General features: G+C 36.1%; 1 protein-coding gene across 2 annotated transcripts in view; it reads right to left on the minus strand.

The window, feature by feature from the left end:
* LOC121858655 (F-box/WD repeat-containing protein 5-like) overlaps positions 1-26,186 on the minus strand; it is a 35,121-nt gene extending 8,935 nt beyond the window's left edge. For both annotated transcript variants that reach the window (XM_042355212.1, XM_042355211.1), the window contains exons 1-15: positions 26,062-26,186; positions 24,079-24,209; positions 22,653-22,744; positions 22,089-22,246; positions 20,982-21,159; positions 19,570-19,679; positions 18,978-19,181; positions 18,506-18,826; positions 15,681-15,846; positions 12,028-12,157; positions 11,706-11,804; positions 8,156-8,276; positions 6,322-6,413; positions 5,404-5,554; positions 3,832-3,970 (exon numbers count right to left, since the gene is read on the minus strand). In XM_042355212.1, coding sequence (XP_042211146.1) covers positions 3,836-3,970; positions 5,404-5,554; positions 6,322-6,413; positions 8,156-8,276; positions 11,706-11,804; positions 12,028-12,157; positions 15,681-15,846; positions 18,506-18,826; positions 18,978-19,181; positions 19,570-19,679; positions 20,982-21,159; positions 22,089-22,246; positions 22,653-22,744; positions 24,079-24,191 — 2,070 coding nt within the window. In that variant the 5' untranslated portion in view covers positions 24,192-24,209; positions 26,062-26,186 and the 3' untranslated portion in view covers positions 3,832-3,835. The remainder of the gene's footprint in view (positions 1-3,831; positions 3,971-5,403; positions 5,555-6,321; positions 6,414-8,155; positions 8,277-11,705; positions 11,805-12,027; positions 12,158-15,680; positions 15,847-18,505; positions 18,827-18,977; positions 19,182-19,569; positions 19,680-20,981; positions 21,160-22,088; positions 22,247-22,652; positions 22,745-24,078; positions 24,210-26,061) is intronic.
* Between the last annotated feature and the right edge of the window lie 1,068 nt (positions 26,187-27,254).

Genomic DNA, 27,254 nt, shown 5'->3' on the forward strand with positions numbered 1-27,254 from the left:
AGGAATATAAGAAGCAAACGTTGTCCACTAGAAACAAAGAGGCCCAATTAGAACAGAGCTACCTAGTCATCACCACTTGGGCTACTCAACTGACCAGCAACTTAATTTCATGGCCAATCTGCCATTTTGCTTTCAGTTTTAGCTGACTAACCAACAATACAAGGGAGGAGTAAGGTTAAACAAGCTGCCTGGCTATGGGCTCAACTAGAAAACAGGATTTCAGAATCAAACCTTTATTTTAAACTAAATGCCCTCACATTTTTCTTCACTGTCAACCAAGTCTTCAGAGAGGATAAATGACACGAAAAAGAGGCCCACATTGAAAGAAAAGCTTAAAAAATGGATGAACTAAATGAAGCGTCAGTGCGTGGTGTTGACATATGTGACACTTTCATATATTACAACTGTATAGAACCATTAAAGTCCTGTTGAACAGAGTAACAAATGAATGAGAATTCTGTTTCACAAGCATAAAGTTTTAAAGTATGAGACGTCAATGTATGGGCTTATTTTCAATTTAACGAGCAAAATTAAAAATAAACCAACTAGCAATATCATTTGCTAGGACGGGCTAGTCATTCTTTGTCTGAATGGATAGCTGGGCTAGTGTACGTGTAGACTTGTTTTCTATACTCTGAGGTAGTCAGTGACAGGCAATCAAGCCTGGCTAGCACTTGTACTGTCCACAGCTTTCTTTTGTCACTCAGTAGGCACTGTGGATTCTAACTGGGTGTGCTGCCCTTATAATGTCTCCAAAAAAAAAAGTTACTGAGTGCAGTAGCACAAATTGAAAATATAAAGTGCTTAGTATCAAAGATCGTTTTGCCTCCGATATGTGGACAGGTGGAGAGCTAAGAGTAGACTAAGAATAACATGGGGAGAAGTTGTAAAAAAAAACTATATTAATTAAGATTCTGATGAGAGAGGCCATGCAAAATGGAGAGCTGCCAACAGGTAATTATAATTAACCCATGCAAGTGTGGAAATTGGTTGTAAAACATTGATGATGATGCTTGTGGTTGTATACACCAGAGCTGCCTCGACTCTCCATTTCTTCATTCTACCTGTTCATTTTGTATAACCATTCATTGAAGACTTGTGCCAGGCTTATAGTTATAAAAATGCACTACTGATATTCTTGAAACTCTTAATTCAGGCTGAAAGGCTGGGAGTAACAGTACTGTATATACTACACATATTGTCCATATTCTGTCATGTTTTACAAGATCTTCTGTTCTTTATACCAATACTGTCAAGACAATATCTCAGTGCTTAAGTAAGAAGCAGCATGGAAACCTTTTGCCTGAATTCCAGGGAGGCATTGAAATTATGAACACCTTGCCAAAACTGCCAAGACCTATACACCATTACCCAGGCTTGTATATGGTAAGTGATAAAGATGGAAGCTGTACTTTACATGATTTAGCACAGATCAGGTTATTTTAAACTAGATTTAGATGTCTTCTTTCCTTGAAAAACAATAGTTTTTTCTTTGAGGGGGAGGGGTGGGTGTACAAATTCTTTAGCTACATTAACCCAACTGCGATTCCCCTAAGAAATTAACAATGCACACTTACAGTGGTGTGTATTCCTAAGAAGCAAGGTAGGTAGGTCTTGCTTAACCTATAAAAATTCTTCCCTTCAAAATTAAAATATCTCTTTGTTTAGTTAATGCATGACTTTATTGTACAGTACAGTATATAGTTAATGTATGACTTTATTGTACAGTATATAGTTAATGTATGACTATATTGTACAGTACAGTATATCGCATTCTCTTTTTTTATTTAAGTCAGAGAATTAAAACCTGCAGTAATAGGAGTCCAAACTTTTGAAACTTAAAATACATGAGCATTTGCCACCTGAAAATCTGTCCCTCGAATATGCAACATTCAATTTACAGTAGCTTCTTTCACCTCCTTGCAGGTTAAAATGATATGCCACTGCCAGATGAAACCTATAAATTTACTTTATATTGACCCACTTTTTCCCAAATCCATGTAATTTGGGCACAGATTAATTTAATTACTGTACAAAGCATTCTCATGCTGGAATGTCCCATCAATAATATTTGTTGTCATCATTGAGTAGAATTCCTTTTGCTAGAGATTTGAACAAGGAAAGCACAGCATACCCCCAGTTGTCTCTTTCTTACAACTACCCCTTATAGGATTGCAGCATTACCAGATCAATCATAAATTCATAACTGTAAATTCAAAAGTAAGATCTAAAAAATAAGAAATTATTTGTTTCAAATGACTTAGATATTTCATTTTACCATTGATGTAACCGATGGAAAATACATTGGGAATAAATTTGAAATACGGTAAAATGTACTGATGGTTGCTAATTGTCTGACAAAAACCTCATCCAAATACCCATCGGTGTCATAAATAAAGGTTAAAGATGAATGAAAAATATATATTAATAATTATCTAACCCTTTTGTTCTGTGTCACAGACTCGTAGACTACTAAACTCATAGTACTTGATAGTAGTATACTGTACATGTAATGTCATTAACAGTATTAACAGTGTCATTTACTTACCCTAACATTTTTTCACTTCTGATCTGTATATTTTTAAAATCTACTCAGATTTCTTTTTGGACCCATTAAGGGCAAACTCACCCCCCCCCCAAATGCCACATTCTTCCTGCTCATAGCAAAAAGCTACCCCCCCCAAAAAAATAAATAAATAAATAAAATAAAAATAATAATAACAACAATAACACAGTAGAACGTCGATATAACAGGAGATAGGTTCCAAGAGAGGTCGCTTTAAACCGAATTCGCACTAAATCGAAGTGTTGTTTCAATGGAATAATTTAGTTTGGTACTTGAGAGAAACACAAAATACTAAAAAGACTGAGAGTCTACCAAGATGCACCTCAGCCCATCTCCTAGAATAAACAAAATATTGTTTTTTGTTGTATTAAGCTAAAACAAACACTCATAAATCAACACAACCAAAATTACGGGACGCCAAATGGTCTGTTTACTAGCGATCAGCTGATGTGAGAGGGTGGTCACGCTGGCGCCGCGCACCACCCGCCTCTCGTCCGACTCACCAAGCAATTTCACTTTCCTCTCAACTTATTATTTAATTACTTTATGCTATCTAAAATAGATTTTCACTCAAATTTAGTTAGGCAATTCATCCTCTGAAGATGCAGAGCCCAACTCGACCAGCTCATCATCCACATCACTGCCCAAATTGGTGCCCCATACTTGAAGCACCATTTCCTCACTGCTGTACTTCCAGCACTTTGATTTTCTGATTCCAGTGTAATTGCTTGCCTTGATTTCTTGGTCTTTGGGGTAGTTAATGATGTACAGTAGTAGCTGGCCTCTTGGATATAGTGGCGATGGTTGATGCACGTGGTAGAAGGAGATAGTGTCACAAAATATGTCCGTTCACTAGAGCGTCAGTGCGAGAACTGAGGATGCAAGTGGGTGTGAGAGGGTGGTGGGCAGCCATGTAGCGTGCCCAGACGCGTCTGGTGGTAAACATTAGACACAAATTTTAAAATAGTGTGTATTTCCATATGATGCACCAGAATGACTCGCGTAAAATAGGGTGTCGCTTTAAATAAATAATTTTAAATTGAATCGCTTTTAATCGACGCTCTACTGTACAAACTTAATAAAATACACATCTGGCAAGGCAGCTGAGAGAAAGTGAATGACAGCAAGTGTTAGGAGACTGTGTGTTGCTGTTGATTGCTCAGCATGCACCATAGCAGTAAAGAAATTGCAGGAATTAAATGAGAAAAAATAAATAAAAAGGAAAACAAATTTACATATAAAAGGAAGAAAAAAATAGTACTTACAATTTCAGTAATTACTTTGTATATCCACAACTGGAGGCGGTGGGTCGGGCCTGGGATGTTTTATTCGAAGTTCTTTTGCCATTTCTACTTCTTTCAAATTTATCCCTAATGACCGTGCTCTCCTTCGTGACCTCCATACCTGAGGAGAAAAAAATTAGTTGAAACCTTGATAGTAAAATTGGAGGAGTGATCCTGCAATACCTTTTTCAAAAGGAGCCCACAGCTAGGCAACTTTTGTAATATCCCTGTACAAAGCAACTTCTTCAGGGTGTTATGTCCCCGAGACCAGCCTCCCACACTGTCAGCTTTGGTTAATCTGTAATTACGTACTCCTGGATAAATTAACTCCCTTCCCTTCTCATGAACTGTGTTCCTTAGAGCTATGGGGACCCAACCAGCACTCTAAACACATCAAGGCCACTGGTTGATATTTTGTATATGAGTGAAGCCAATCCAAACTCCCTATTTTAAGTCATCACATCACAGGAATGAAGGAGGGTTTCCAAGCTACTTGTCTACAGAGTCAATCTATCAGAAGAGGGTATTTCAAGATTAATTCTCTATTATTTATGGCATTAATCCACTGAGAGAGAGAGAGAGAGAGAGAGAGAGAGAGAGAGATATGTCACACTGTACAGTATTCACAACTTCAGGAATCCAACACTCCCTAATTCTGCTCTGTACAGATCTGTGTTCCAGTATTATGAATAGTGAGCTAGAGCAGCCTTAGGAATCCATAGCCCCAAAAGGTGAACAACATACACCCTGACTGATGATGGAAGGTAAACAATGCAGGTCAGGGAGAAACTAATATGCACCCATAAGCAGAGGGGACCTAAGGTGGCTTCCTTCCATCACTGACAAAACGCTAGTGAACCATCACCTTACTTGAAACTAACCTAATCTTCTTAAAGACAAAGGAAAACAAAATGATCTTAGAAGATCCAAACATGAACTTTATAAACATGAGAATTAGGACAGTAAGTTGTCTCTCTACTCAAGTCCTGGGACAGAGTGAGTACAAGAACAGGAAGAGGCTCTGGACATAGTTTATTCAAGAGAGAAAACCTTTCAAAATGATGTATGCTAGAACAAATATCTATCTTAACTACTACATAATAATGCTTGGCCCAATAGATCCATGAAGTCTCTGAAATAGGGCTGAAACTTATCCTTATCAGAAAAATAGATTGAGAGAGAGTACAGTAAATAAGCTGGGGATGACCTCCTGGATTGCCTAACACAAACTAAGAAGAAAATGGGGTTGTTTGGTTTGGATTCCCTTTGATTCAAACTGGCAGACACTGGCCTTGGTTTGCTGAGTGCTGACCACCAATGCACTGTATTATGCCCCTCTCATTTAAGGCCAACACTACATAGGAAAGGGAAGGGAAGTACTGTATTATCAAAGTACACCAAGCTGATTTCTGATGCATAATGTCCCCTAGCAGCCATGAGAACTGCCTCATTACAAGAACGTATAAGTAAATTCCCTCACAAACTTGGGAATTACTGTTCCGCACATGCACACACGCACGCACACACACAAAGTAATAATTACAATACGCTTACCTTGATTCTGTGGTCATCACTAACAGTAACAAGCATTTCAGGGTCTCTAGGATTGAAGGCAACAGCATTGACAACATCTCTATGGGGCAAGCGAGACAGACAGACTCCATAGTGACGTTCCCAGACATAACCGTGTCTATCCTCGGCACCACTGTGGGGAAGAATCTACATATAAAATTCAAAACCATATTTCTTACACTATTCATGGGAGTTACATTCTGGAAATCCTTTAAACTATAAGTCTGTGAAGTGTAAACTGAAGGGTTAATGGGGAATTAAAAAGTTTGTCATCCTTTTTTACCAAACTGTATCCTTATATTAGCATGTTTGTACATTGTTTCTAAGCTATTTGTTTTCCTGAGAAAAATTTATTAAGAACATAAAAAAAAAAAAAAAAATCCCAAAACCATAAAGATCATTTGTCGTGTAGATCATACACATGATCTATATCTATATATATACCTGTCCCTCCTATTAGCTCAACAATATATATATATATATATATATATATATATATATATATATATATATATGTGTGTGTGTGTTTTTTTTTCCACAGAATGCTATGGTCTGCTTTTGTAAAGTGGTTGGAAATTAAATGAACAGTACAGTACAACTACAAGACACAGCTTGAATGATCTATAATATTAATATTGAACAAGTTTCCATTTTCCTGCAATAAAGAATCACTTCTTTCTCAAACTGCAACAAATACAAAAGTCCTTAATCCTTACCAAGAAAATTAACTGACAGCTCTACAGTAATGGCTAATAGCATTTCATTGTTACCCACCAGTTACCCTGAACTTCAAATGAATTATTTATAGTACTGTATTGTACTGTACTGTATGTCACTTATTTTACATTTCATTTTGTGGCATTGAATTAACTCAATGTTAATACTGTACTATTTACCCACCTTGCTACATACTGGTGAGAAACATCAAGGAAGATAAAGAAGCATTCGTCATTAGGGGTATAAGCTTTATGGGACCGTAACATTGTCCCTACCTAGAAGAAAAGAAAATTACTGGAATGAGTAGAGTACCTAAATATCATAAACTGCTAAATGACAAAAAAAGAAAAGAAAAAAAAGAAAAAAGAAAAGTACATACAGAAATTATCTCACCTTTCATGAATCTATCATTTATGAATAAAGCATATTGTGGGCAATAAATGGATCTACTGTATAGTCTTGTCATTTACATCATATTTTATCTGTAGTGGTCAACCCCTAACACAAGTGATGGAAATAAGATAAAACATTAGATAAAAACATTGATTTGATGTTTCCTGTACAGAAAAACACTTAAAAATATTCAAGTGCACATAAATAAAGTATAAATACTGTACTGTGCAGTTCTGTACAGCACATCAGTAGGTACATAATGTATGCACTATGTGAATGGCTGAGCTGACGATACAATAATGCAACACTTAAAATTACATTATATGGTTGTGAACTATGTAATCTACACTACAGACAAATAAATTTATCTTGTTAATACTTTAGTAGTGTTTGGTTGAAATGGTACAGTAGTTGGTATAATAAAACATGTACTATACTGTATTGTACATTCCCACCCCACAGTATAAGTTCTAAGCCCGTTGGTTGCCTTATTTAACTTTGTCAAATTACACTTCTATTCCACCTTAGAGTTAGTTCAAGTTTCATTCACAGCAATAACAAAAATATTTGGTTGAAACTCATGCCATTCTCCCCTCTGATGGCTGCTACCACAACTTTCATAGTAAGCAACCCAGCTGCTCTGTTACCTGGTTTGTGAACTGGAATGTATAGATCTGGACTTACTGCCCAACTTTTATTTAGTGATTGTATCAAGTTATATCAAGTAATTTTGTATTAAGTACAAAATTATACTGTACTGTATTGTACTGTGCTCAGATATTCCTGCACCTCCCTTACATGAGTAACTCTTCATTTACTGTTGGTGGTAAAGCAGTTATGATTGCACTGTATCTCTCACTACAATGCCCTAGACTCCTATGTTCGAGTTCTGGCCTAGGACAAACATGGGAATTTGGTCATTCAGTGTAACCCTACCAAACACTGCAATTTTCTCAGGATACTCCAGTTTCCTTTTGCACTAACATTGAACAATAAAGTTAATAACAAGGTAACAAAATACAGATCAACCACCCAAATGGCAAGTTTGCTGACATGTGTAAAAAAAAGAAAAAAGTTTGATAGTGCTTTGTGAGTAAATTAGGTAATGATTCATTTTAACATTCCTTTTGTTTTTTACAAGGAAATAAATTTTTCTGGTGTATTTTGGTATACTTTGTTTAAATCTGACCTTAATTTTCTTTGGAAAATCCCCATTTATGAGAAAATGTCAAAGAGACATATAGAACTAATCAATCAAAGAAACCTACCTAACCTTTTACTAGAAAACGTTAACTATAATCTAATATGATAAAGTTTATTCAATGCTTAACAGATCCCTTACATCAGGACACTACAAATGATAGATTCCCTTAAATGTTACCTGAAGGATTGTCAACAAAGTAAATTTTGTAACTGCATTTCAACAAGGCAGAGTTATACAAAGGTTATTACACACTACAATACCATGTATTCACCTCCTCCATCACCATAAACAGAAACAAGTGCATGCATACCACATCCAACAATGAATTAAAAACAAGATTTGGGTTTGTAGTAAAAAAAAAAAGATTAAAATTACCTTAACTCCTAGAGAAAACATCTCATTCTCTGATAGAATATTTACCTCTGTTAAGTTAGTGAGATCAATTACGTGGAGATCTATTCCCTCAGCAATACGTGGTGGGCTTAGTGGACTATCAATGACACAATTAGCTTGCCATGGCCTACTGTTGACATAGAGGTACCTGGTGATAAAAGACAGGGACAGGTCAATGCTTAAATTTCCTTGACTGATGGGATTATTTATAGATTGATTCATATTGTAATTAACTTTAAAAATAAAAGGTCAACATCAAAGGAAGGATTAGGAATATGTATATCTATCTAACTATCAATTTACTATTTCTAAGCTACTCCCACTTGTGTGTGGGATGGGTCAAGGAAAACAGATACCTCAAGAAAGGGGGAACATGATAAGGGAGAGATGGGGCACAAGTATAGGCTGAAACAACAATAAAAAAATACTCCATACACACTTCCTAACATTCTCAACATGCACAAGCAGTATACAAAATGAAACTCAACCTCTATATTGGGCATACTAAGTTGTAATCTGGTTTATTTAATATACTGACCCATCAAGTACAGTATAGTATCTACAATATGATATAATTCCATCATACCCAGTCCACAATCACTCTTTTAGCATAATCTTGGGAAGATGGTGATACAACAATAACACACTTGTCTCTCTTCACTGCAACCCTAGTTCAAGTTCAGCTTGGATTGGATGTGAAAACAGTGGTTTCCACTGTGAATCTACCAAACACCACAGATTTTCTCCAATACAGTGATATCCCCGTTAGCCGGAACAATTGGTGCAGAGCACTTCCGGGGATGAGAGATTTCCTGCTAACCGGACGGCTTTCTCAAACCCGAAAAATTCCCCCATCCCCGGAAATATTTCTGGTTACTGGAAAAAACTTTCCGAGTGCCTAAACTATGCATCTTGCACAGACATACACTAGACCACATCCTCAGAATATTTCTGTGTGCTAGGGAGTTTTCCAAGAGTCTAAACTAAAAATCTATATGATATGGTTGTGAATGAAGCTGTGTGTTACAGCAAGGACTGGTATTTTCCACTCCCTTGGAACTGTGGGGGATTTGTGGGTCTTGTGTAACTGACCTGCCCTGACACAATGTCAGGTGGAGGTAGGGTGGGGTATCAGTGATCTCATATTACTGACCTTCTGATACAATGTCAGATCACCCGTTGTCAGGTAGGGGATTAGTGGGTCTGAGGACCTGAAGATGTCTTGAATAAACATGAAAGCTAAAATACAGTATTTTTTATACTTACCCTTATCACATTATATCCCTTCAACAATACATTACATAAGATTTTAAAATGTGGAGTGAGAAAGCTGAAAGCTGTGGGTGATTAGAGAGATGGAGTGGAAGGAGTGGTAACATGCACCAGTGTTGTCAAGCAATAAGCTCCTCAACAGCTGATCTTTTAATTCACCACCATGTAGTTAACCATGCATAAATTTATATCATACAATATGGGGGTGTGTGGGTGGTGTTAGGGTGTCTGGGTGTGGTATTAATTAATAAATAAGCAATATTGTATCGTCAATGACAGTCGTTTGATGAATAGTAGTGCACTACAATTGTCACTACTATTCATCAAACTACTGTACTATCATTAACAATACAATATTGTTTATTTATTATTCATTAATTAATACCCCAACACCACATCATATACACACACAACATCTAGTTTACATTTTTTTGTGTGAGACACTGAGTTGGAGGGAGGCAAGGTGGAGGCAGGGGGGAGGCAAGGAGGCTGGTACTCCTCCTTTAACCAATGATGGGCCTCTTATGGTGTATGTTTTATCATGGTTAATATAAAATATTAAACAAATTAAGCACAAATTATTACAGTAAACATATCTTTATTAATTAAAAAAATAATAATAATAATAAAACATGGTAGGCATGGAGAGGAGTAGGGGAGAGGGAGGAACCTCTTTGAGGGGTGTGCAGTCAGTTCCCTCCCTCCCCAAACCTCCAACACAAGAGGACCCGGGAGCGTGACGCAATATTTCGTCATTTTTCTATACATGTTATAGTACAATTCATATAAGGAACAATAATCATCCCATAGATTGGGAAAACAGTTTAGAAGTGTATAAATCATCATGTGTCACAAAAAGACTTCTGGTTGAAGCACATTTGATGAGGGAAATGAATTCTATAAACCTTAGTGATGGTCGGTACAAAACTGATAATGTTACACAAATTTATTTGTCAGTGGCCCAAGGTTAAAAATGCTTTGACAGCATTTGGGATAGATGTAGGATAGATGATTAGTGGATCTCATATCTTTGACTTGACTTGACATGACTAGTTACATCGCCCATTCTTATAAGCTCCTCTTATGATTGCGATGGTGGTGGTGTGTGGATTAATGGATGTCATGTGTTTGACCTGACCTCATGTTTTATAAGGTCACCCTGTGTACTTAAGCCTCTCTCAATCTCAGTCCTAGTAATTCAGTTGCCTCTGAAGATGTCTTGAATAAAGACGAAAGCTAAGGTGCTCCATTGTTTCCCCTATTTCCTGTTTGATTTTATCAAGATGTTATAGCACAGTATTTAATATTTTATATTATCAATGATAAAACATACACCAGAAGTGGCTGATCATACGAGAATATATACAGTAATAATAAATGTTGGAGGTGTGTATCGCTGTATTGGTATTAATAGCTATGGCCCTTTTCTTGAAATTTATAAAATACATTAATGAAAATGAATGGAAATTAGAAATTAATAGATTTAGAAATTGCAAGAAGCTGGATGGTCCATCATTATTTGTATTTTTCATAAATACTGTATACGTACGTACAGGTATATTAAAAAAGTTCCCTGAAAAATCTCTTGATTTTATACCTTATTACTCATTAATGAGTCATCCATCATGCCACAAATTGACTTGTGTTTCATGAACTACATATACACGTACGTGTAGTGATCTCTTGTTGAGGGGGAGGAGGGTGCAGTGGGTAGTAGGCAGCTACCAAACAGGGAAGTACTACGACCTGGGAAGATATTGGAAGCATAATGTGTTGCCTAATGGTAGACCCTGCTGCCATATGGCATCACAAAAATTGTGACCAAGTCCCAGGTTGCTGATCTGACTTTCTGCCTCATTTATACACAATTGCAGGGTCTCAATTGTTTCTCTTACTTTGACAACACAACATACATATTGTACTGTATATCGTTTCTCACTATTTAATTTTTTTACCATTTTTGTATTTCTTTACGGTTCTTTATTATTATTATTATTATTATTATTATTATTATTATTATTATTATTATTATTATTATTATCAGTGTTGTTATTATTATTTTATTTTTAATTTTGTATTTTTTTATTACAGTATCAATTTTATTTACTATGAACTAATTATTATTAATATTAGTATTATTATATTTACATTTTCGCCCTCCAGGCCCCGATGTGGGTTAGTGACCTGTGCCAGGGTGGGCTAATCCCAGTAAAAAAAAGAAAAAAAAATACAATTACTGTATCGGGAAACTAATCATCTTAAGTATTAGTAAAGTATTCTAAACATCCCATTAAATATACTGCACCTGTGATCAGGAGAGAGCCCCATGCCTATGATATGTCCATTCAAGTCAATTAAGTGGTCAATAGGATCGAATCTCTCTGCAACCGAGTCATAGTCAAGCCTGAAAAGATACGTACATTTTTTCAGTATACAGTACAGTACATTCAACATATGATCGGAAATATCTAACACTATTAAAGTTAGCAACACTTGTAATACTTGGCAAACATAATTGATATTTTATATCTAAACAATATCTTATAAAAACAATGTTGTGGCCACTCTGAGAGGCAGACAAGTAGATACAGTGCTTGACTCCCGACCCAAAGTAAAAGTGTACATACCAATTGGGTTCTTGAAATAGGCCAAGGTTCCGTAACTCTCTCTGCTGATCCCTCTGCTGAATTCTCTCCCGCAGACACGGACCAACCTCCAGTACAGTGGGTATTGAAAACTTCTTTATTCTCTTAAAACCTGAAGAAAAAAATTCAATGCAAAGTAGTAGATTGAGAGGAGACTTTAATCCAACAACATGCAAACTACAGACATAACCTCCCTTAAATATATTTCACATCAAACACTTTTAAAACATCTCTTTTTAACACTTGCAAGGGTTTTCCTACAGCAGTGCATATTGGTTAGAAATAAAGAACATCACAAACTGACTATAGTTCTAACTGCTTTACTAGTTTGTATGTTGATATGGCTGTTATCAAACTGATACCCAACTCCCTCCACTAGATATTACTATGTAGTTTATACAATCTTTTTTTTTATTGTTATCATTATTTTAATAATTATGTGATGCTTATAAGAGCAACTTTCAACTAGGCCCCTCCCTATCCCTCCCTTTACCATTAGCAATTACAGTGGTATCCCCGTTAGCCGGAACTATTGGTACAAAGCACTTCCGGGAAGGAGAGATTTTTGGGTAGAGACGACTCTCTCAAAGCCGGAAAAAAGTCCCTCATCCCCAGAATTTTCCAGGTGACGGAAAATGTTCTCAGAAGTTCCAGAAATTGCCCATTACACCATCTCTTGAACCCAGAAAAATATCCCTCATCCCCGGAATTTTCCGGGTAACGGAAAATTTTTTGTGGAATTTCCACAAAATGCACCTGATTTTCATCTCTCAAACCCAGAAAAAACTCCCCCATCCCCGGAATTTTCCGGGTATCGGGAAAATTTTCCGGAAAATGTGCCCCTCGGAAAATCGTTCCCAAAGCCGTATTTTCCGGAAAATTCCGGCTTTGGGAATGATTTTCCAAGAAAATTTAAATTCCGGCTATCGGAGAGTTCCGAGTTTGAGGGATTCCGGCTAAAAGAGATATTACTGTACATATTCAAAATTCTAAAGATAACTATTCTCACACAACCACAAGAATTACTATGCGTACAGTATATACAACTCACCACCATCTTAGTACAGTAGTTTCAACTCAATTATCTGTTGATAGAGGACTGATCTTAAATACCTATTCTCAAGCCTGTAGCCAGGTGAATCCTGTTGATGCCAAACCATATTAGGGAAGCTGGAAGCTGCTCTTATGCTTATCCATCACTCCCATTCACAACTAACTCTCTTAAAAGGGTGGACTGGAAGCTAAGGTTACCTTCTATAGCAGGATACATCTTGGGAATATCATTTTATAGCAGAGTTGAGACATAGATGCTTGTGTGTTTTCCCAGCAAATCAAAAGGTTACAGGCACCGATGATTGGCAATACAGCTCCTCCCCGACATACGACCTACTCGACTTACGACCACCCGCACTTACGACCTGCCTCAGTCGTACCAAAATTTTGTCAAATTACGTATTTTCGAGTCCCAACGTCAGTACACAGACAAAATTTTCGTTTGTAATTCACTTTAAAATGGCTGGCAAGCTTAAAAGTGAGAGTTATGTGGTGCTGAGAAGAAAAAGAGACGCCCATTTTAGATTTTCTATGTACAGTATTATTTAATAATTTTCGACTTACGACCATTTCGACTTACAACCTGGATTTGGGTCCATAACCCCGTCGTAAGTCGGGGAGGAGTTGTACTCATGTAATAAGCACAACTCTATCACAATCCTAGCCCTCCAAGAAAGGTCAAGGAGGTGAAGGTCATTATTCAATGTTGACAGCCAAATGAGTCTTGGCACTACAGCAGCTTGTCCATTGTAGTCCTCCTATGTTTGTCATTGACCATCTTGGATTTCCAGTAAACAAGATTTAGTTCATGATCTCCACAATAAATCCTTGAGGAGACAGAGAGGGAGGGTGGGGTGTTCCAAGGCTCCTTATCCTTACTGCTAAAAATGACATTCACAGGATAAATTCTTGATTTATAGACATCCTGCCAGTAAATGGTAACCTGAGCTTCCAAGTCATCCTTTTAAAGGTGACAGCTGTGAAGGGGAAGGATGAATAACCAACCATTAGACCAGCTCGAGATCAGACAAGGGGCGATTACATCGGTAATGTAATTGATTACATGGTAATTTTATGATTAAGATTACAGTAAAAATGGATGTAATCAATTACGATTATGATTACATGATGCGTAATCATGATTACTTCAAAAGGAATGTGCATAAATAAACTAACGTATGTATACTACAAAAACTCAATTTACTGTACTGTTTGTCAACCTGGTACAATTAAACCATATTTTCTAAGAGATGAAAAGGTAGACATAATGCATTATACATAATGGTGCAAGCATTTAATAGACAAGAAAAAAAAATCAAAATCTTTAATAGATGGACCTAAATTTTCATAAGATTAATATGGTACTAATTATAAATACAGAAAGTTATCTGACCTAAATAACTCTGAAGTGTTCTGAAGTTTGGAATATTATTAACACAAATGCTTATAAAAGGATAGTAATTTAGTACTCTCATAAAATTAAATGTATGGTATACTGTGTACTCAGATATACCCGAGACAGAAAATGTAGATTATCAGAACAACACACAGTACTATACCTGTACTATAATATTTAATTTTAAATTTAACATTAATTTTTTATTAGACAAGAAATAGACCTCAAAGGTTTTGAAACATACTGTGTCCATTATACCAAAGATAGTTTATAGACATAAAATGGATGCTGAATGTTTGCCGAGTCATGTAAAGGACCGAATGTAGATGACTGCATTGAAAATCATGAGCTCGGTATTGTAAGAAAAGGAAATGAAGGATCAGTATGTACTTACTATTGTAATAAAAAAGTAATCGTGATTATGATTACATTTTGAATGTAAGTAATTATACTACAATTAATTTACCAAAAATAAAAATGAAATCGACTACAATTACTTCAAAAACTGTAATCAATTACAGATTATAATTACCCCATGTTTGCTCCAGATGCTATTTAATAGGACCCAACAAAATGGCTTGTGCAATAAAAGGAACTGCCTGGTGGAAAAAGTTAAACTTAAAATCTTAAGTGAATTATTTTTCTTAAGTGCTAGTACTTTTCTATTACTTGCTGTGTAAATACAGTAGCCAGACATAAATTTATTACTAGTTCAAAATTTTTATTTTTTACACCATTGAATCTTTTTTTCTGTTGCAGCAGGTTAGCAGGAAACAATAAAATACAAAACATGAATATTCTCCTTCATCCAACATCATCTATTCCTTCATACAAGTAACATCAGTCCTTCAATGGTCTTAGCTGTAGCTTCACACAAGCCAGCATCACTCCTCCAGCGTAAGTCCTTCCCCAAAATCATCCTAAGCTACACTTCCCACTTATGCATGCAATTAGAATAGTTCAGTATCCATCATAAAATACACAGCAATATTAGTGTTAATAAAAAAAGTGGTCGCCTGTACTCAACCCTGAAATAAGTACATTTTGATATTGATCTACTGGACTGTATAATGTACATGGTGCATGAGAACATATAAACAAACTATACTGGCATAGTTTATATCATGTATAAAGTATTATATAAACATGAACAACAATGCTTAAACTTTCAAGTACATTTCATTACCAATTTGATGGGGGGAGTAAGTCTTGGAGCCCGTGGTAAAAATGAGGAATTTATCACGCTCATCAGCTAGAGACATGGGTGGTAAAGGCTCACCATCTTCTTCCCACTCAAGAGGTTCTTCCTCCTCCTCCACTGGCTTAACTGGAGCTACATTCTGCTTCTCCTCCTTAAAAGTTGTCAGAAAAGAACTTGACAAGAAAAATTGTAGCAGGCAACACACAATAATACTGCAAACAAAATGTCTCCAAAGCCATCTTAAATTAACTTGTTCCTTGATGTGTTATGCTTAGTTGGTTAAGTGCTCTAGATTTTATATTGCTTGAAGTTCTCTCATAATCTTATGTTATGTTATGTTTATTTGTGTTAAGCCAATTCTGTTACTTGAAGCTTAGTCATTCTTAATTTGTAATTACAGTAAGTCATCGCTTGACGTCGTCCCGCTTAACGTTGCTTCGGTACTACATCACTGAACTTAAGAGACCAAAAATTTGTTTAACGTCCCGGTGATCTGATACTACGTCGTTTTGCATCGTCACAGACTACTGTACTTCCTACAGCGCATCACCCGCTCTTGTCTGGCCGCGCTACACTCTCTCGGCTCGGCGCTCTGCCCTCACTCGCGGAATGTCACAGCGTCCCCAAAGCGACGCCAAGCCAGTCTCTGTTACGACTTCACATCATTCGTGTGTGCTTAAGTGCTTTTGCTCTAAATACTCTACTCTAACCAATCGAAATGGCTTCCAAGCGCCCATCAAGTGCTACTGATGCTAGTGTAGTGAAGAGGCAACTTAAGACCATTACCCTTGCTACGAAAATGGATGTATTAACCCGATTTGAAAAAGGGGAACGTGCTGTGGACATAGCCACTGTGCTTGGTCTAACCCCCACAACAGTGTGTACTATTCGGACCAACGCTGACAAGATTAAGGTTAGAGCGGAAAGTGGTTCTTCTCTGAGTGCTATTAAGACGACTCGTACTAGAAGCACTGTGATAGAGAGGGTGGAAAAGATGCTGGCAATGTGGATGGAGGACAAGAATCAACGCAATGCCCCTGTGAGTCTTATGGCTATCTAGCATAAGGCCAGATCCTTGTTTGACGACATGAAGGAAACAGAGGGTGAAGGATCGAAGGAAAAGACCTTTATGGCCAGCCATATATGGTACATGAGAACATATAAACAAACTATACTGGCGTAGTTTATATCATGTATAAAGTATTATATAAACAACAACAACAATGCTTAAACTTTCAAGTACATTTCATTACCAATTTGATGGGGGGAGTAAGTCTTGGAGCCCGTGGTAAAAATGAGGAATTTATCACGATCATCAGCTAGACATGGGTGAAGGCTCACCATCCCTAATCCCAAATCCATACATAATCTGACTGAGAAGAATCAGTTGTTTGTTTGCATCATTGTCACTCTGCTTTTTTACAATGTATGTGTGCAACAAGACTAATATAACCCATCATGTACAGTACAGTACAGTACTGTATATGTTTTCACATGTACGCACTTACTGTACATACGTTGGCGTTCCCAATCGTCTCGCTTTATTTGTTTACTATTAGTGATTGGCTACTTCTAGTGCTCCATTTATTAACATTAAATAACATTACTTAAAACATACACACTGGTATTCATTTTTGTTACACTAAGTTCACTACAGCTACAACCAGGGTCTTATTTTCTTCAGTTTCTTATGTAGAACCATCGTCACTCACGAAAACAATGCCATCTTGTCTCCTTGTGTGTGTTAATATTCTACGTATTGTTAATGAATTGCATTGTTCATTTCACATATCTAAACATTAATTCAATCAAATGCATATTCAGTAATAAACAATAATGAATCTTTTGTACATATTCTTAAAATGATAAATGACTGGTATCCTTAAATGCACCCTTATATGTTGGCGTTCCCAATCCATTTCACTTTTTTCTTTGCCATTAGTGGTTAGCTACTTCTATTGTTCCATTTATTAACATTAAATAACATTACTTAAAACATATATACTGTATTAATTTTTTACATTAATTTTACTACAGCTACATCCAGGGTCTTATTTTCTTAATTTTTCTCATGTAGAACTACTGTATCGTCCTGGACTCCCGGCTGTAAACACAAACGAAAACAATGGCGTCTCATCTCCTCTTGTGTGACCGTATTATTATTCATTTATATTGTATAAGGTGGATTCAGAAACATTATTTAAGGAATATAGTTTGCAATTTTCATTAATTGTATTGTTTTTGGGGAAAAGAGGGTAAAAAGCCACACAAAAGATATGAAAAGGTCACACTAGGGAGTGCATCTCATTATTATTGCTTTATTTTAATGGCGATACGATGATTCACCTTACACTGCAATATTGGAGGACACATTACCGTCATTATTCGAGGGTTTACCGTATATATAATTTTGTTTAAACTTCTACACATTAATGATCAGAGATGGAATGAAAAATATTATCTTAAGTCCTAACTAGATAATCAGATGATAGAGACACTCATTGTATATAAAGTATGGTCAGTTTTATGTATGATTCTAGCCTTGTTAATGATGTGAAAGTTTTCTTATGTGAGTGTTTATGATATATATCTTTAAAGGTGCAAACTGAAAGCAAACATAGCAAGGTCTAAAATATTAGTATCCATCAAGTAATGTCTGCACTCTCTGCATAGTCAGTCACATTGATACAAAAATCGGTCCAAAGTATGACCTGAGGCATGTATTCTTTTCTGGAACGAGATTTAAGAACACAGAACAGTATGATAAACCTGAATAATAAATAAATAAATAAATAAAATATTTTACTTACCATTTTTCCTCCCAATTCAGCCGAGTTCCCATCTGGTGGTTCAACTTCGGCACGTCTATAGTCTCTCGTGTAAGTGATTGGGTTTGTATAAATGGTCTTCTTACACGATGAAGGTTGAGTAATTTGATGCTCTAATCCATGCTCAGCCAAGTTCCCATCTGGTAATTCAACTTCAGCACGTCTATAGTCATTTGTGTAAGTGATCGGGTTTGTAGATACGGCTTTCTTCACAGGTGGAGGTTGATCTTTCTGATATTCTGTGACAGGAGGTTGATGGACACTCAGTTCTCGATGGGATGGCGGGTTACCTCTCTCAACAACCTGTTAGTGATGGTGAACATACTTATTAAAAACTTTCTATTTCACGCTAATGTATATTGAGATGAAACTTTGTAAACCATAAGAACATCTATTATGGCCAATGAAGTTTTACTATGCTTGTTAATAATAAAAAAGAATAACAGCGGCATACCTCCTTCTCTTCTGTTTTTTCTTCCATCCGTTCAACAACTTCTGAATTATTCGTTGAATCCGGAGTCAAACAGTTTGCTACGAGGATTGTGCGAACGCTCGAGGCATTACGATTGTAAAATTTATATAAACGAGTGATGATTGCTTCATGCTCAGAATTATTTTCCTGGTTTGCTTTATTAAGCCATATAACACTGGTGCTAACCTGAAATAAATTTAAGATAATTAACAATCTTCAACACAAATTAGTAATCATGCAGGTCGTAAATCCAATTTCTGCCTTGTAGTACAGGTATAACAAATTTCTTAGCTGTTAAAAACTATTCTCAATTTGAAATAATATTGTTGAAACAGATTTAAAAGCACAATTGAAATTACATTAAAAATGCAAAAATAATTTCATTACAAGTATGCTGGATTGATCCTGTACCCCTTTTACTAGCTGTGACCACAACCAGGTAGCTGAATTAAAAATAATGCAATGGCTTGGAACAAAAGAGTGAGAGCTGTGGTGCAAAATGTGTTGATAGGTTTAGCTCTAATAGTCCTATCCCCTGTGGACAACTGTTGAACCTCACAGCTTTAACACTCACCAAATGAGCCAGCCAGTGAAGGTCACCAGAGAGGAGGTACTGATCATTGTACCAGGTACCAAAAATGTCGTAAGGTTTGTTTAATACTCTACACTGTAGCTGGAATTCCCCTGAAACAAAGAACTCAATAAAGTACAGGAAGAATATTAATACAGTAAATATACAAACTACAATAGCCCTGTATACCCTATGTATAGAGAACTTACACTCAATAACCTCTTTTAAATCATACTAGATAGAAATGGCCTTTAATAACCTAACTTAAACTGGGTAAATATGAATGGAAGTAATCTGTCCAATTGAGAGTAAAGTAAAAAGAATTCAAAAAAAAGAAAGAAAAAAAAAGGAACAGGAAAATATAACATGCTGGGTTACGGATGGGTTTCGTTCCTGGAGGTTACTCCAGTTCATTCGTGTAATTACCTAGGATGTAAACAAACACATTGGTGCCACATGTCTCCAAACAGTCTAGCCCGTCACTTTCTATTAGCTTTTGAACCAGCACTACCATCACTTGTTCTCTTGCTCATGTTGAATAGGGACGCATTTTCTGCAGTACTTAACCTGAGAATGTTTTACTCCTTTTCCTGTTCAGATGCATGAAAACAAAGGGCCCGCCAGCTGCGACTGTTTATATTAGTGATGCTGGCGTCACCAGTAACAAGCATGGCAGCCTCCGTGCGCATGGAGTGATTTTTTTTCTATAATAAATATCGGTATTGTTATTATTTATATGAAAATGTAATTTGACTTTATTTTTTTATAATATTTTTGTCGTAAATACAAAGAAAGTAATAGTGTAAATTGAATTGGGTGCTAAATTAACCAGGGACTTAGATATGAATCGTCGTTAGTAGAACCGTCGTTATCGGAGGCTTTTTCCTGTATACTGTACAGTATTCCCTTTATGTGTTTGCCCTTGGGACAATTATTTATTTTACCTGTATTGTATATATGTGTGTGTGTGTGTGTAGACACACACAAACAAAACATATACAAATACATGTAAATAGTAATGGGAAAATACTCTCACAAATTTATTAAAAATGTAACAGTCTACCCTCAAGGTCATACTTTATTAATAAAATAATAAAGCACAGACTTGAGGGTAGACTCACATTTTTATTAAATTTGTTTCTGATTGTGTATATGTATTGCATTGTATTGTAATATGTATATGTGTGTGTGTGTGTCTACACACACACATACATATTTACAATACAGGTAAAGGAAATTACTGTCTCTAGAATGAATGGTTTCCTGTCCCGGCCGTGAAAATGTCGGCAACCTTTAAACTACCAGCAGACATTCTTGGGTACATCCAGGGTGTCATCCACGAATATTAGAGAACCACGAAATAAAAATCTGTGAATTTGGGGAGCCCCCTGTACTGTAATTTTAAAACAACTTACTTTCTAAGTTAAAGACGGCTATTTCTCCCGATGTGCTATTGTAGCTGCCAAAGTGTACTCCTGAGACGAGTAGTAGTGTGTCTGTGCTGTTGAACTGGGAGAATTGTGTGTATTTCCAGGAATGCAGCTTCATATCCCTGTAATGCCTCACTATCGCTGGATATGTGGTATTCCAAACCTGAAATACAATGAAAGTTGTTCAAAATGCCATAAGAATTATTGGAAATACACAACTACCAAAATTTTTTTTTTTTATATGATAGTTAGCACAGTAAGCTTAGTAAAGTCTGGGTCATTTTTATCTATTCTTGTACAAATACCTGTACAATTATTTAATCCTTACTCATTCACAGTAATTTAAAATTAAAAAGAAATCTTCTTTGTATGTAGAGAGAAATTCTGAGTAAAATCTTTTCAATATCTCATAAATATAAATCACTTTAATTTGTACAACTTGGACACTAAATAAGGCTATTCTTAATAGATCCAGAGCTGACAGTAAAAGATTTTTATGGAGAAATGACTATTTTCAATTACCCTTTCATGCTAGGAGACTAACACTAAGTGCTCTGTGCTAGAGATAAAATGGGTGAACTGTTAAGGAGGTACACTAAGGCAGGACCCATTTGATGAAGGAACCAATTCGCAAATTATCCTTCTATGGACAATTTAAGACAGCATCTCCAAACTTTTGGCAATGGTACCAGTAAATCTCCCAGGTGTTGTCAACAGTCTCATATCAATTTTGTCACACAAACATGTCCATCCATCATACTGATATCGGTAAGAACTTTTGGAGACACTTCCAGTAAGGCAAGTTTACCTCTGACATTTGTGTAGCAAAGGGTTGATACGGTATACTGTACTGCCTCCTGTGTTAGTTCTCTTCATTCTCTCTTTTTGACAGTGTCTTCGATAATTATGTCTTCAGGGAATGAGATAGAAATGCCTGTCACCATCATCATAATGTTTTTCAGTTCAGAGGCAGTTTAATCTGAATCCCCAGTGAAGTAGGAATTCATGGCTTCACTGATCAGATTGTACTAAACACCTTATAGAAACAACACTCCAAAAACAGTCACCAGCAGATCCATCCATTGAACTCACAACAATGAATCCATCTTTCGACGATGTAGCGAACATATCGCCCTTATGCGAGAATGAAACATGGAGAACTTGATGATTGTGTTCATGTATTTCTTCTGTTTCCACTACTGGTGTCCCCTCCACTAGACGTTGGTATTCCCCACGCCAAGAAGTTCGACCTGAAATGATAAAAGTGAGTTATTATTTAACCCCAGTGACTTTACCTTATATTTCTATTACCTTCACTCCTCTACCCATCAAGGGCTACTAAACCAAAAGGAAAGCGTGAATTGATATAGAATTGGTACAAGACAAATACAGAAAATGAATTGACTTGTATTCTGCCTCTATTCTCTGACCTTTTCATGAATTTCCAGGCTTGAAAGTCTTTAGGTAGTCTCATACACAAAGCTGTTAGATGTATGACAGTAAAATGCATAACTGAAGGACTAAGAGATATTTTTATTACATAGATGCAAGTAACAAACTCATTAAAAATAAAGAAATAAAAATTTTCAATTACTTACATCGTCATCAAACAACAAGGTGATAAAATCCAGTGCTATGCAGAGTCATATACTGTACCTGGCATGATTGGAACAGCAAGGTCCACCTGGAAATCTTTGTAGAAGTAGTGGCGCCAAAGGAACTCGTCATAAGACACCCGCTGCCATGATCTACAAATGTAATTAAATCCATGAATTTCACAAAAGTTTTCCCCAGTAGAGCAGTATATCGGTGAATACTGTACTGTATAAAAGTGGATTTCTTTAATCTTAAAAGCAGCGATGGGAAAAGTTCACTAAAATAGTACAGTACAGAAATATTATATCTTGAAACAAAAAATCTACCTTATAAAATACTGTGCAGTGCAGTACATGTAACCACTTTATGAAAGATTTGGGCATTTTAAAATAAAATTTGAGAAAAATAGAATAATATTCTTTTATCTAATTTTACCCTCTATTAAAAAGTCAGAAAAGAGGAGAAATTGGACAATCAGTGTGTGTGTGTGTGTGTGATAGTAATAATAATAATAATAATAATAATTGATGATTTATTGAAAGAGCATGACAGCTGGAAGACTGAAAATACACAGTTACATACAAGTGGCACTGTGAGACTGAACATCAATCAAGCACAGCTGATCAGGCATTTACATCCTGCAGAGGCTGGAAGTGGAGGGCTTTATCAACTTGAACTTTGGGTAGGTATACAGTAGTCTTTTCCTGTCATCCTCTCACTTTTTAATCCTTCTACTTTTTTGTAAATACTTTCAGTTTTTATTTATTTTTATTTACTGTACAAACATGCTCACTCTTCCCAATTTGAACTTTTGAAGACTCCCTTGAGCTCCTCAAGTGGGGGATGAGATCAAAGAACTATACAGCAAGCATTCTCTCTCTGGGTTGCTATGCTAACTCATTGGAACAAATAACTTGATGCTCGGGTGTCACTGCTGGTTTCAATGAACCTGAAACCCAGCTCATTCAGAAACTCCAGGGTCTTGGTACCCCAGGTTCCCAGAGTCTATGATCTTTATCAAGAGAAATGTTCTCAGAAGTAGAGGCCAGTTTAGATGGTGGCACCTATTGATCTGGGGGGCAGCAGCATCAGTGATCACCTTGACCTTATGTGGCATCATGTGCTCATCACACCTACTGCCTCAAGTTAACTAGAAGGAAAACACAAGCTGACTAGTAAAGGGAGACTGGCCATAAGGAGCATTGTAATTATTTACACCAAGGTGGAAAATACTGTACTTAGATTTTATGGAAGATCACATTTTTTGGATGCCCTTACCTCCTGATTAGTCTAAGTTATCGAGGTTCCAATGTCCCAGAATAATACAATCATTTAGTGGCACAAAGGGACATTATTGTTTAACAGGTCTTATAAGAAAATGTATTTATCAGACTTTGTTACAAAATTTGGGTAACTCCTCCTACCCCTTGAAAAGCTTCTGGGCTACTCTGGTAATCGTGCCAATACAAAGAAACAGGGCACTCACTTGCAAACTAAACCCACATGTGGCATGTCAGTATACTCTAACTGCATGAAGATGTGGAGAAGGATGCTGTCTGGCAGCCGTGTCCAGTCAGGCTCTTCACCATTCATCACCATCTTGGCTTCCTCTCAGTCCTGGAAGTGCATGAACAAATCTATTACAGTAGCCTTTTAGACAAAGTTTCATAAGAGTAATACCACTTTATTTTTTGGAACATTTTGAGACTCATCATCAACTTGTTTGCTTTAATCAAGTACTAAATCTCTATAAGACGACACATATATACAATACAGGTAAAAGAAATAATTGTCCTAAGGGCAAACACATAAAGGGAATATACATTTATTTGTACACAAGTAAATGTTATTCGCGGATTTGGCGATTCGCGGCCATTTTGAAAACCTAACCCCCGCAAATTTGTGGGGCCCCCTTTATTGTCATTTGCATTAAAGATATCAAGACAAACACAAGCCTTTACCTATATCTTTTGATATTTCTTTTTTTATATTCACACAGCAAGTTGATCCTTAGAATCAATCAAATGGCTTCCCAGTAAATTACAGTTTTTGGTACAATATTTTCTTTTGTAAATTTTGTGGAAATGCCAAGACATTCAACAAAAGATGTATACAGGGTCCAGGAACGTAACCTGATCATAACTCAGGGATTGTCAGTACATTTCCACCGGATATCACGTGTTTTTTTACACCCCCCCCCCCTCACCCAACAATCATAACAGAAAGTTGGATTTTTTTTTAGTAAATAACAAATTATATTACCAACCAACCGAGAAAACCTAACCTAACCATGGGAACAGAGTCCCCATGGACCCCACATCGGAGGCCTGGAGAGTACGTGAGCAGGGGTCAGACCACCTCCGCCATAGGTAAACAATCATGGCGACACTTGTGACTGAGTGAAAGTAATACTCTTGAAAAATTAATATCTCGGTTATTCTTAATTTCCGGTGGAAATATCAAAGAAGAAAAATGTCTTAGAATTGTGTAAACATTATGAAATACATATTTTTAATACAGGCATAAAGACCGGTGTGATACTATCAATTCACCCAACTCTGTTATCAAGTCAAAACTATGTTTTTCTAGTGTTTTTCTGACCTTGATTTCGTCGGAAATTGCCAGTTTTTATTATCGCCCCCTTCTACCCCAAGACAGGGGATCCTGTTTGGAACCGGGGTTTTGGGTGGGGGAGAGAAACAAGTGTTTTCCGACAAAAAAACATGACCAACTAAATATAATGCAAATGAATATCAAATTCGTTCGAAACTCATCAAAAACCGAAACCATGACAAAACCCCAACGGACAAAATCCCAGTGGACAAAACCCCAATGGAAAAAACCTAACCTAATCCAACCCATCCTAACCTAACTTAACCTAACCTAATCTAACTTAACCTAACCTATGTGCAATACCATCATATATATAATGTGTTGACAATGTGTACAAGTCATGTGACTTTTTATCCTGTGACTTTATTTCCGTCCACAATTTTCATAAGTGGACCATATACTGTGTATTTAAAATGTCAATTACCGACAAATGTAAAAGGGTTTTGTGGATTGTGAAAAATAAAATGTATATATAATGTGTGTTTGCAAACATAAAAGTGTTTTAGTTTTTCATTTTATATATTAGACTGGGGTTCTGTCCGCTTTTCATATAATGGGTTGGGGTTTTGTCCACTGGGATTTTGTCCACTGGGGTTTTGTCCGCATACCTCAAAAACCATACGAAAAACATATTTTTAATACCCAATGAAAGAACGGTGTTTTTCTATAAATTTACCTCACAGTTCACAAATGTAAGTCATCATCACTCTGTCACTTGAAAATAAAAAGAATGAAACCATGAACAAAAATATATTCTGCACAGCTCACACCCCCATCTTGCACAACCATTATATCCCTCAACATGCTCCTCAAACTACCATATTTCATCCCTATCGTCGTGTGACAATCCTCCTACCTAATATATCTCCTGGTATTTTATATTCCCAAGTGGCACTTAAGGGAAGACTCCCCACTTAGGGAGTCTCACGGTCAGGTCCCAGACTTTTGTTGCTACAGATACTTCCGTCCATTACATTTACTGTATCATTCACATATGCTCAAGTTACAATAGCTTTGTAGATTAATGAATTATTAAAAAGCACTGTGAATAAATATATGTGTTATTATATTTAAAACTAATGTACATTTTGGTTATTACTGCTGAGATACCATTCATATATGTTGTACAGCCTAATATACAATATACTATATTTATTTTTATTTTATTTTTTTCTTTGTGTATTTTCATGAATAAGATATGACTATGAAATGTTATTTAATGATATATAAAATCTCTTATATATAATTATAGCCTGAATGTTAGCCAAATCTAATCTTCGAAAATAATCTCTGATAGCTGGCAACTTTACCCTGGCTCAAAACAAACTGGTCGTATTCGACTAACGAGACAAACACACAAAATTTAATCCCAAGACTTATAATTATACATAATTAAGATATAAAATGTATATAACCTTTAAAATATGGTACGTTTTATAAAAAAATAAGTATTCTATAAAATTCTTACCTATATTTATTACCATTTTACAACATAGAATGCTGACAACTAATTTCACTTTCTATGGCAATCATTTCCAGATAAGAATTTGGCCACAGCTACATCAAACTGTACTATTATTTATGTCAAATTTATCAACAAGATACAGTAAATGCTACTATTACAATACACTTTAATAGAATTTAACAAAACAGGAACAGTAACATTTAAACCAAACTTTTGTGTAGGCTCACAATTATTAAAGATGCAACTTCGGGTAGCAGAATAGCCTAGTTTCATTTATAACTTTCTTACAAACTCCAACTACCGCCACATCATCTTGTAGGCAGCTATCAAACAGGGAGCTACTACAGACTGAGAAGATATTGGAAGCTTAATGTGTTGACTAACGGTAGACCCTGCTACCATATGGTATCACGAAAATTGTGACCAAATCCCATGTTGCTGACTTTCTGCTTCATTTACACTCAGTTGCAGGGTTTCAATTGTTTCTCTTATTATTAACAACACAACATACATATATTGCTTCTCACTATTGATTTGTTTTTCATTTTTGTATTTTTTATGGTTCTTTATACCATTATTATTAT

The sequence above is a fragment of the Homarus americanus genome, unplaced genomic scaffold (assembly GCF_018991925.1).
Source record: "Homarus americanus isolate GMGI-L3 unplaced genomic scaffold, GMGI_Hamer_2.0 scaffold74, whole genome shotgun sequence".
NCBI classification, from domain to species: Eukaryota; Metazoa; Arthropoda; class Malacostraca; order Decapoda; family Nephropidae; genus Homarus; species Homarus americanus.